Below are 13,173 nucleotides of genomic sequence, written 5' to 3'. Positions count from 1 at the left end.
CAGGAAAAAGAAAGAAGTTATAAAACATAAACCATAAAATGTTTTAAGAATTGATACTTTAAACAAACTTTACTGTTCTTAGAAAATATGCTTAAAAATCCCTAATTCCTTTGGTTCCATCAGCAGTTAGCAATTTGTAAGTGTTAACTCGAACAATGATAATTTTTTTAAAACCTTTATCTGTTTAAAAAGTCCACCACAGACATCCTTTAGTAGTTCTACATTTCATAAAACATGGGTAGTACATCAGGGATATAAAAATTGAAAATTTGAAACATTCATTTTCTGTGTCAAAAATATGCATCAAGAAGAGTAAATTTATTACTATTCAGTATAAATCTAAACAGACTAAAGGTATTAAAAATTGTAATAGTATCTAGCCTGCTGTTTTTTTTTTTTTTTTAAAGATATTTCCTCAGATTTAATACCAATACTTGAGAAAACAATTTTAAAATCATCTCTTGAGTTTTAATAATATTGAAGTTTGAGAAGTGAAATATTTACTTTCTTTATAAATGTGTTTTGTTTTAAATAAATAAGGTATAAAATGTAATTTTAAATTATTTAATTTTAGAGAAAGTGACTTAATGAATGGTAACACATACTGGTTATCACATCGTTTAGCCAAGGCAGCAGCAAATCAGTGGCTTATACACTTAACAACTCCATCAAATGAAACTGCAGTTACACAAGCTCTTGCTAGCTTTTTGGCATCTGTTGTTGCCAAACAGGTAGGTTATGTATTCATATTATTAGTTAAATCATCTATGCTTTTTTTTAAGTTCAATATGATTATTTTTTAAATAAAATTGTTATTTATTTTTCATCATTATTAAGCTTATTAAAAGGTTTCTGGTATGATATAAAATACAGTCGGATATGTTTCCGTGAACTATTACTCTGAAAATCTTTTCATTAACCAAACAAAAAATGAGATATAATAAAAGTTCTGAAAATTAACTGAAGTTATTGTAATAAACATTTATACTAAAGCTTATTAATTTATATTTATTAATTAATCTATATCACAATAATAAATTGCATTTGCATATTTATTACTTAATAATTGTACTTCTTGCTTATAGGTCTACTATAACACTGGTTGTGGAAAACCTGATGCAAAATATGTCAGCTCTGAAAATTACATCATCATTCTCAACAATTAATCCTTTGTAATACTTAGGAAAATTTTTAAAATGGAAAAGTGTGTTGTTACTTTATTCACTGAATTGATTATACAATGCATTTCAGCGTACCAGGTTTTCTAAAATGCATTCTAGTTTCAAATCCATAGCCCGGTTGTTTTTACTTTCAGAGAAAGCAACTATGGCTAGTTTCACTTCTATCTTAGATGCTTTTATGAATTACAGCTATAAGAATAATTAAGATAGATGTTAAAAAGCAATCAATTAATTATTCAGTAGGTATAATTACTGAATTTGACATACAAACCATGCAAATTTATTAATTGTTTCAATATTTGCTAGACATTGTTCATGACTTCACTAGCCTAGTTTGGATTTATACCTAAAATAAGTTGTCAAAAGAAACATTAATTTTTTATTAAAAATTATACGAAGTGGGTGGTTGAATTTCCTTTTATGCTAGTTATGAAATTGTTAGGATAGCTGCAGTTTACCTTCTATGGATCTAAAGTGTCTGTGTGGGTTCCACCATATTCAAAACACAGCTTTATGCACTTCCATGCCCAGTTGTTCATCCACAATAGTATATCAGGGGTGGTCATTTCAAATGCTGACTGAACAGCATCTTGGAGTTGTTCATTGTTAACGTATCTGCATTTTCAGATCTCTTCTTTTACAAAGCCTCAGAATGCATTGTCAGGAGTGGTGAGATCAGGACTTCCAGCTGGCCAAGGCAATGGAGCCAGTAACTCTTTTGACCCACGTTCGATCCAGTGATTCAAAAAAATTTCATCGAGGCGTCGATGAACATTCAAAGCAAAATGCATTGGAAATCTTTTCTTGCTGAAACATAATGATGTCAGCAATCCTTTTTGCTGTTAATTCTGGAAGCTACCACTCGTCGATTATTCTCAGATAACTGTGGTGATTAACTGCACCATCCAAAAAATAAGAACCAAGGAGATGTTAAGCTGTCATCCCAGCCCAAATCATAACATGAGGCAGATTGTGTTTTATCGCCCCAAAAAAGTGAGGATTGTCTTTTACCCAGAAAAAACATTTTGTTTACAAGAGCTTCAATAAATCGCACACTCATCTGAGAACATGATGTTCTTTTTGTAGCTTGCTCTTGGAAAGCATTCAAGCAATAACTGACATGCATAAACACATCAAACAAGGTCATTGTCACTCAACTCACTAACTGTGACTGAACAAAAACTTTTAACTCCTTCTGCTTATGGTCTCGCATTGTTGATCTTGGATTGCTTAACTCTGCAGAATGATTGCACGTGGATTTCATCAGTGATCATTGAATTGATGCCTCCACAGCAGTACACATCTCAGCTAGAGTGCTTGGCCTCTCACTGTGTAGCACATCAAAAACACTTCCCGTTGCAAAAGCCTTCTTCTACTATGTCAACATTTTCCTTGATAGTGATAATTTCCCAAATTGCCCAGAGTTATTGATGATCTTCAATGTTTTATCAGTTTATGGATGTTCATGGAACCACACACAAGCTACCAACACTCTTCAACTGTGAACACACTCGTATCCACTATCATTCCACTCTCGAATATGACTAATGTTGTATATGAATAAATACACCGGACAATCCCCACCTTTTCCATCTGCAGTAGATGCCTGCAGTAAATACCTGGAACAGGTATTTAAGGAATAGCTTCAGAGGAAACTAAAAGTCTTTTGAGTTCAGAAAAATATTCTGAAGATATGCATAAGAGATATTTGTGGTATAAATACAAGACTCCCTTTGCCCACAATATTTTAGCATAGGATGACTGGATTTGTCTCCCAGAATACGTCATTTTTCATTATGTACTGTTAGAGATTTAGAATTTTCATAGAAAAATTTTAAACCGTCCCCTTGCCTTTTTGTAGATTGGGTTTTTGAAAAATGTGAAACTTGTTGCCTTTTTGTTTTCAAGGAAAAGTCTAAATACCAATTTTTCATTAATACAACACCTTCAGCTTAATATAGTTTCATTAAAAACTTTGCCCTCCCTTTTATACTTCTAAATTTGATTTTTGAAAAATGCTATATACAATTTTATTTCCAAAGGGTTGTCTAAATACCAACTTTCATGACTAATACCGTAGGATTCTGCGATATAGAATTTTCATTAAAAAATTTGCCCTCCTTTCATCATTTCTGGAGTTTTCCAAAATCCTTGCTTAGTTTGCCTATGTTATAAAGTTTACCTACCTAGGTTGAGCAGTTCGAGGTGTGCTTTGATGAGTCAGGACACACTATTTCACATGTATAAATGATGTAAAATATTATAATTTTTTTTTTAATATTACACTTTTGTGGCCTTAAAGAAAAAATGACTAAATAGTTTGTTTTATGATTATTATGTTAATGTTTCCATTCAACAATGAAGTGGAAGTTATTCCTAATGGATCAATAACATGGGTTTGGTAACATACTTTTTTAATTGTTTGGAATCTAGATGTACTTATTTTAACATCTACACTATATTTATGCAGTTTGATAAGCTGGCTTGTAGTAACCAAAAGTAATAACATGACTGGGAGAATTTTAAATACTGGAATACAGTCTAAAACTTAGGCTAGAAGATGAGAAAAATGTATATGCTTGGGCTTTCCTTTTGTTTTCCATAAAGTAATACCTAACCTATTCTTCTATGTAATGTTTATAAAATCAGATTCTACATAATTTATATTGATTCATATGTATCAGTCTAAATAATACAATTATTTATTTATCTGATTGTGATGGCTTAATAATTTTGAGTTTTAGTGTAGTTCATCAAAGTATTCAAAAAGATACTTGGTTTGTAATGTCATCATTATTGTAACATTCTATAATGTAACCCTCATATTGATTATGAAATATGTAAAAAAATATAGTCCTAAGAATATCGATTAAGTTTCCTTTCTCCGAGTGTAATGATTGGCAGTATTTACAATGAACATACAGAAAGTTTCACTCACCCTAGTTGAGAAATTGTCTACTGAACTTAGACTAGGTATTGAGAAACCATTCCTCTTCTCATTTTCCTTAATATGTTTGGCTTAAATACTTGTTCATTAACTCAGATGCTTATTATATTTGGGCATTGCTAGGCCATTTCCAAGGAATTTCTGGAGCTTATGACTATTTAGGTGTAGTGTAACAGAGATTTTAATGTTACTATTCAGTGGTTTATAAATGTTATTTTATTGTTCTTATATGTAGAACGAATAAATGTTTTAATATAATTACAGAATGGTGTTGCCCTGGGTTTGGATCAATTAGAGCAGCCTTCATACGACTGGTTTGTTCGCAATTATCACAGTCTATATTTGGAATTATCAAAACCACGTTCTTATACTAAAGAAGAACAGAAAACTGCAATGTCTATATCAAAAGGTAGTTATGATAATTGATTTATTTATTTTGCAACATCGGTCGCAATTATGTGAATTTTTATGCTGTAGGCCGAAACAGTTAGATTTATTAGTAACTAAAAATTTAATTTACTTTTGTGTATCAGTATTGTATCTCTAAAATAAAAATCACAAATTTGCCAGAGATGTGATGAATTATTAAATGAAACTAATTAATGGGTGAAAATTATCGGTGTCCTACTGTATTAAATTATCATGACAGCTTGTTGGATGCGTGAAATAAGAAACGCTGAACTTTTTTTTTAATTTTATCTTTGCCATCATCTTGTCTCTTGATAAAAGTCAGAGAATGCAAATATTTCATTTTTTTAATGAAATATTTGCCCAGATTCTTCAAACCTGCCTTTGCCTTGTTTTCTGAATGTCATTTTAGAGAAGTTTACTACCACTGAAACTAAGTGCATAGTGGTTTATTTTGTTTTTCTTGTAACAAATGATTTTACTTTTATTACTTAATTTTGTTTTAACCGTTACAGCACAATTGTTATTCCAAATGCTTGAGCATACACTGGGTACTTCAACATTTAAGCTTGGAATTCAAAATTTCTTATCAAACAGGTAATTAATATTAATTTATTTATTTTGTGATAGTTATATTTAAAATTATCAATCAGTATTGACCTTTGTTAATTATAAGGCAGAATAAATAAAATAAAACTTATAGTTGAAAATTTGTCATACCTGTACTGTATGATAGAGGTTTCACTGCTCTTAATTTAAAAATCTACAAGTTAAGAGATTAATTTTGCGTTGAATAAATTGTGAGAATTATTTTCGCTTAAAAGACAGAAAGGCCCAACAGCAAACATGTTGGGAGAAAATTTCGTTTCAGTATAGTATTACAGTATGAAAAAGTGTTTGTATGCTGATAATATTGAACATGTATTTATTATAATTTATAACTATTGAAATCTTATAGTTAAAATATTTGACAAAAATATCCCGTAACTAAGAGTTACAAGAACTATTTTGCCCATTAATAAGACTTAGTTGAAAATATTAAAAATTGAAAAAAATTAATAAAAAATTCCTAATGACAAAGTTTTATTATTGAACAAATTGTATCTTATTTTTAAAGCTATTTACATGATTTCTGTGGAAATCAGTAGCATTACCTTGACAACTAATTGTAACAGCTATGCATCTTAAAACAGAATAACATAGTAATAGTGCCTCTTCAGATGTCATATGTAAAAGCAACCAAATTACATTGATGTTAAGCCAATCTAGTGATCTTGAAATTTTTTCCAAACCCAGCAAAGAAGTTTATCCTGAACATCTTCAGTAACTATTTATAGAATATACCTTAACCCTTTTCCAAACAATAGTTTTATACTAAATTTAACTGTTAACTAAGAATTATTGTAACATCATACATATTTATATTTTGTACACTTTACAAGCCCAAGATAATGTTTGGCTTTAGCAACATGATTGTCAAAGTAAAAACCTGAGTCAAAAAAAAAATTGAGATATGTACAGATGTCTCCCTGCATATAATATAAATTTTCAATTTTTTTCTGGGAAAATTGACACATTAAGTTTTCTGAGACTAAATAACAATTAAGAGACCATTTATTGTCAAAGATATCATTCTCTTTCAACCATTTTATTATACTCATATTATTGTCATTGTTTTCTTACTATTAATGATCGTTTCAGCTACAAATGTGTTGATATTTTAAGAACATTGCATGTACTCAATTATACAATCCAAAATTAATGAATTGTTAAATCTTCATCATGTATGTTACATCTGTCATCATCAAACAATGAGAAAATTGAACCCTGAACTAACTGAAAAACATCTCTGGAAGTTCCACCCCAAAATTTAATAGTATTATTAATACCAACAACAGAATTATAAATTGATCTGACTGAAACTTGGTGTATGTACCTAGAGAGAAAAGAATTACAGAAAACTCTTTCATTTTTCATTCTTACAGTTTTGGGAAACTAAGAATGGCATCAACAATACACTACAAGTTCAATCTTTTGACTTTGCTTGAGCTTACAAATATCCATCTTATGTTTTATATATTTATATATAATTATTATTACGGCTTTGAACATGCTAATAAGGAATGTGAGATGTACTGAACACAAGATCAAGTTATGTGGAACTAAATGCTAATAATTACATCAATTCGCCAACCTGTTTACAAATAATGTTTTTCTTAGACATTCTGCTCAAAGTCAACTAAAACAGAATAAAATACAGGTGATGTATTCACTGTAACAGTTATTTAAAAAAAAAAGATTTAAACAGCCCTTTTAAAAATGAAATGAAACCATACAAAATTAGCACTGTACCTAAAATGTTAAACGATGGATCACAATTGAAATTATGATTCACCCTCCATCTGAAAAGGAGTTGAAGAAGATTTCTGTTTCATTTGTACAACTAAATCAGTAACCAATCTTTGGATTTTATTCATAGATAACACACCAATTAATTCTATTTTAATTACATTTAATTATAGCCCATATTGATAAGACATGTATAATAAAATCCTGGAAATGTAAATCATAATATCCCAACAGGTATGCAAATAGAAGTCTTGAACAACAAAATGTGGGAATAAAAGAAGTGCTGTACTGCTTTGTAAAGCTAAAGAGTATCATATTGCTCTAGGTATATGATTGTATATATGTCAATTACATACAATACATTAATAATTTTTTTATTTAATTATATATATATATATATATATATATATATATATATATATATATATATATATATATATATATATATATAATTAAATAAAAAATGATATTAATATATTTCAAAATTATATACATATATGTATGTATGTGTGTATGTATATATATATATATATATATATATACAATATCTATATTGTATAGATATCTTAATATCTATATTAATCTAATATCTATTAATATATATTATAATTATATTAATATATATATTAATAATATCTATATCTTAATATATCTATATTATCTTAATATCTTAATTTCAGAGAATTCCAAATGTATACTGATGATGACATCTGGTCAGCAATTACAGAACAAGCTAGAGTAGATGAAACTTTAAAAGAACCATTAACAGTTAAAGAAATTGCAAATTCATGGTTGAATCAAGAAAGAATACCACTTGTTACTGTTCTTAGAAATTATAAAGATAATTCTGTATTATTTACTCAGGTAAGTAACAGTTTTCTTTGTACGTTTTATTTCAGCTATCAAAAACTTTCAGATTATGAATGATTTTATTATGTTAGTAGCACATGGTAATAATAATAGGCTGTGACCTATTATGCAATATAATTTATTTGAAAAATATTTTTAAAAACCTATTTTCATTATATTTATTTTACTCTTACAAAAAGAAATCAATCATCACATTTTTATCTACTGCTCACTAAACAACTATTATTGTTTAGTCTAAATGAAATTTTTTAGACTAACAATGTTTAGTAAACATAAACTAAAATTCTTATCGAGTGTTAATACGAACATTTTTTATTCAAGGTCACACTTGATACTATGATAACAATGAGTCCTACTGGCTGTCGGCATTTTGTTTATTAATCTCTGGACAGATTTTTAAAATATTTTTTTTAGTTTAACCATGTTTCTCTATTAAAGCTACTCATTTTAATTTTATTGTTCTCTCTTCATGGTAAAATTTATATTTGAACTTCAAAAAAAAATATTTCAAATTCATTAATCTAATTTTAAAAATTATTACTCTTGTTATGGATAGTTCAGAATTTGATTTAGTGTTTACATTTACAATATTTAATTTAATATTTATGGTTTTTAATTTAGTGTTAAGTGTTTTGATAAACCAAATTAAAAAAAAAAGGTGTCTGGTGCTATTACAAAATATCTAATAATTTATTGTTCAACAATTTTTCATTTTGTGATAAAATTAGTTATTAGACACTGAATGGTTTTATAAACATCTTATATTTCAAAATGCCCCTATAATTTTCAAAAAATGTCTGATAAAAAAACGAAATGTTTTTCTGGTGCCCGATTTTGACAACAAAACAGTTAAAAGGATCGTTATGAAAATTTTTTGTAATGTCTAAAAATACTGAAAGCAAAAGTAAGGATTCCTGTGGTAAATGTAGTGACAATTGATGAAATATCTGTTCCTTCAATATCTCGAGGAAAACAAGCCAATGGAAATAATGTGCCTCCTGCAGAACACATTTTTAAGAAAGAGGAGCAAGATTTTTAACACAACTAGTTCAATTGAAGAAGAAACTGTTGGCAATCACAACGATATAAAATTTGAATTAATATCAAATGTTCCTGGTAAACGGCCGGAAAAATAAAATGTACAAGATATTCAGTTATTAGCTCAAAATTATCTGCAACAAATTTGTAACATAAAATTAACACGTAATACAGATAGTAGGAATTTTTGACCATTTTATTATTATTATTGACAATTACCTAATGTATTCCAAGCTGGATGAGATATTTATATCTCATTCAGAAACACCCTGAGCCTGAACAACTTCTGAGCCTGAACAATATATAGTACATTGGCCTACCATCAAAATATGGGCTTGCCTACTCATAGCCAAACAGCCCTTGAGGAGCATCATAGTGATAAGCACCTTTGACCAGCAGGAGCCAGTAGTTGGCATAAGCCACCTCGCAACACTCACTGGGCAATCTCACCCGCAGAAGAGCATCAAACTCGATGAACCACAACAACAGAGGACCCATCACATTGCCTTGGGGACAACCCTTAGACAGTGTCTTACCAACCTCCTGGTTACCCCCACGGAGCAATACATTGCAATGACTGAAATAGCTTTGCAGTTCGCTATCAGTACAATCTCTTCTTTTTAATTGGTAATTAGCTCAAGGCCACAGGTTATTAAAAACATCGGAAATATCCAGGAAAATTCCCAAAATGTATTCCACTGCATTTATCACATGGAGTACGGCATCCTCGGTACCCTTACTGGGATGAAACTGTACTGGTTTTCCATCAGTAACCCATGTACTTCAGCTTCTCATTTATATGAAGATATAAGCAGAAAATGACCCTGCTGAACTGTAATGTTACGTTGGTAATGATCACTCAAGTCACCAACAATCTCTTAAACAATCAATCGATGATTACACTGGCAGGAATAAACCTACCAATGGTGTGAAATTGATATTCGTTCCGCCAAACAACTGATGCCCATCTACCATACCAGTGTAGGTGGGTAATTCCAGCCATATTAAATACCTATAAATCATGCTGGGATAAAAAGCCCTCAACCAGTTCACCACCTTCATTGGTGAATCCACTATGTCACAGCAGTGACATAGCATTAACATCCGCTCCAATAAGGATTGGACTATGACCAGAGAATTTTATCCCAGACCTCAAGATGATGATCGCTAGGATTCCTGTATTGAACATACATATTTGCAACATATAGATGCAAGTTCTGAGCGAACAACAAGATAATGATTATCTGAGAGCTGTCGCAAGAAGACACAATCTATCTCCTTTTTGCTCACAACAGCAGACATACTGTTAGAACCACAATAGAATCATTTCCAGTAATGATAAAAACCTGGCAGATCACAAGATATGGATGCTGAAGAACAACATCGAAACCTCTATGAAGAGTAACTCATCAGATAGAGCTAGTCTATCTGTACAATATAAGCATCCTGTGCATTTAACTGACCGACTTTAACCATGTAACTCCAAAAAATTATAAATTCATCCAATTATAGGTGGAACATTTTAACAACAAAGTTGTCAATATTCACCTTGAAAACTTTATCAGAAACGAGATAGGAAAGTCAAATAAGGCCATTATTCCTCTTAAATCCCAAATCAGTGAAATGTATGATATGTCAGTAGAAATAACTGAAAACAAAACAAGAGACATGAATACCTAGAAATATGGTGAATGATGATGCTACAAAAATAAAATAGTTTAAATTCATTTGTTCAATTGTTATGTGACAATATATTATTAAACAGGATCAACATAGTAAATTGTTACAAGAGCCTAAATTAAACATTCAGTTGAATTGGAAGTATTAGAAAAAGTTAGAAAATATTTTATTGTATAGTAAATTATTGTAAAGTTTTATTTTATATAGTGTTGTAATACATTTAAGAAAATAATTTATCTTCAACTTGTTCAAATCTTGTAATTTTACTTTGCATATTTTATCTCTCCCTGTGTAAATGGTGAGCAGCCGTTTGCTGCTCACCATCAATGGTGAGCATCAACATCAACATCAGCATCAACAAAATCAACCGTTTGTTGATTTTCAAAATTGAAATTAATAAAAAATTACTTATGATCAACCATGTTGCAAGTAAGACTATCAGCACTAATGATTATCTCAGTTGAACATGTTAATTGTATTGCTTGATTCAGAATTGCTTATAAAGAAATTTGCGTTGTTTAAATCAAGAAAGAAAAAGTTTTAAATGTTTAAACTTAGAATTAGTTGTTTTTTAAGGAATCATATTTAGTATTAAGTTATTTGTTTCTTTTTATAAACCTTTATGTTGTTAAACCTTTATGTAGTTAAAATATTTTTTTTTAGAAGCTTTGTTTTAAACATTATTATTTTTTCAAAAAGCAGTATTTTTTAAAATATTTAGAACATTTATTCAAGCTATTAATACCACTGACATAGAAACTTATGAATAGAAATGTATACTGAATAGAAATGTATGTATACGTATATACATATTATGAATGAGAAGCATCACAACAATATTATTAGGTAATCATTTTCATTTTTTTAATTCATCAATCAATGGATTCTATTTATCAATGGACAATTGTAAAATAAAGTCTTATTAATAAAGGATATTTTATTTTTGCATGCAGCCGGCCACAACCATCGTTGCAGCCCTGCCTTTATCATTTCACAGTGCCATTTTTTTCTTTCTTCCAACCGATGGATTTTAATTTGAAGTTTTCTGATTTTGGCTTAGAGACTTCCAATGGGATTTTTTCCAAAAAAATTTCCCTACACTGGATTTCATCTTCAGAGATCTGTTTTTCTCACTCGGGTCACTTTTTAGTTCTTAGAACCTAGTTAATTCAGTTTTTCTGTGTTTAAATAATTTGAATAATTTTTATTTGTCAATTTATTTTGTCCATTTCTGAAAGATGCCCATAAAAATTTGCATCATCATTCTTTGTAACTAAATCTGAAAATTTTTGTCACAATTTTATCCATAAGTTATAATTTTATTTTTTATTTACATTAATATGAAAACATTCATTCATATTAATATTTATTAAAATAATATTTATTATATAATTTTTAATGTTTACTTTTCATATTGATATTTATTAAAATATTCATATTAATACTCAAGCAGAAGCTGAATTTATTCTCCTGATTCAAAAATGTTACTGATGTATTACATGTGAATAATCTTTACCATTATAGAGAACTAAACAAAAACATAAAAAGAATTATTTCCTAAGAAAATAACACTACTAAAACAGTATAATCTTAATGACATCATCAAAATGAAATGAGCCGTAATACAAGATATGATTTAAGTAAGTCATTCAGCTATACCTCTCTGTTTGAGATCAACAGGCAATAAGATTTAAATTGTTTACTTTGTTATAAGTAAATTGGACAGAGATTGAACATAAAAATTCTAACTACCAAGTAAATAAGAATTCACCCTATAATTTAGAATTATATCTAAAATCAAAATGTTAACAGTATAACCAATCAACGGTAGTGACACTAAATACAAAATTGGAAATGGATACTGTAAAGTCATTAGGAGATGTCCTTCTTCACTGACAAAGCTTCCTGCCCAAAAAACATTCTGGACTCTCTCAAAGGGAGATAAAGGTGATATAGCCCCTTGAAATATTTACAGTACAAAGCTCTCTCATAACTTTCTTTTATAGTTGATTGAAGTCATCAGTGTCTATAATATTATACAAACATTACTCCGTAACTAAAATTCAGAATTTTACCCGATAGAGTTTTATTTTAAACAATAGAATTTTTGCAGTCATTTATACAAAACTTAATCCTCAGTTCATTCACAGAAATAGATTTCACATTGATGCAATACCTCAACAGGTTCTAGCAACATCAGTCTCTTTGTCAAGAGATTGTTAATAAATAGCTTTTTTGATTTTTGGAAAGGGGAGAATTTTGGAGCAATTTTTTTTTTTTTAATAAGATAAGTGTGCATGTATGTATATAGCTTAATATAAAGTTAAGTTTCAAAGTTTTGGGAAAATGACCCAAATAAACTACCTATCCCATCCATTGGAGATATTGTTCCCAAATGTTTACTAGCAAATTGCCCTATATACATGAGTCTGTGTCAAATTTCATCAAAATCGATTTTTCCAGTAAAAGTATTAAGCTTCAAACATGCCAACACATGTACATTTGTATGTACAAACATTATGCCTCGCTGTTTTGTTTTTTGTGTCTCTGTGTCATGAAACTTTGAGAAATGCAGAAAAACCCATACTCCCATTTTTTAACTGATTATCATACTTTCCTTCTTTCACCTTAGATCTTGAGCTATTATCCCAGCAAAGTAAAGGAAGTCAGTATAATCTAATAAGATAGAATAGAACAGAA

General features: G+C 29.3%; 1 protein-coding gene across 1 annotated transcript in view; it reads left to right on the top strand.

Annotated features, from left to right (window-relative positions):
* The window catches only part of LOC142330536 (aminopeptidase N), a 70,620-nt gene that overhangs the window by 33,444 nt on the left and 24,003 nt on the right, over positions 1 to 13,173 (top strand). The window contains exons 7-10 of the mRNA XM_075375876.1: positions 575 to 731; positions 4,393 to 4,537; positions 5,052 to 5,133; positions 7,566 to 7,749. Of these exons, the coding sequence (XP_075231991.1) occupies positions 575 to 731; positions 4,393 to 4,537; positions 5,052 to 5,133; positions 7,566 to 7,749 (568 nt within the window). The remainder of the gene's footprint in view (positions 1 to 574; positions 732 to 4,392; positions 4,538 to 5,051; positions 5,134 to 7,565; positions 7,750 to 13,173) is intronic.

This window comes from Lycorma delicatula, chromosome 9 (assembly GCF_047948215.1).
Source record: "Lycorma delicatula isolate Av1 chromosome 9, ASM4794821v1, whole genome shotgun sequence".
Lineage (NCBI taxonomy): Eukaryota > Metazoa > Arthropoda > Insecta > Hemiptera > Fulgoridae > Lycorma > Lycorma delicatula.
The sequence above is the reverse complement of the archived record's forward strand: the minus strand, read 5'-3'. Positions and strand labels throughout refer to the sequence as shown.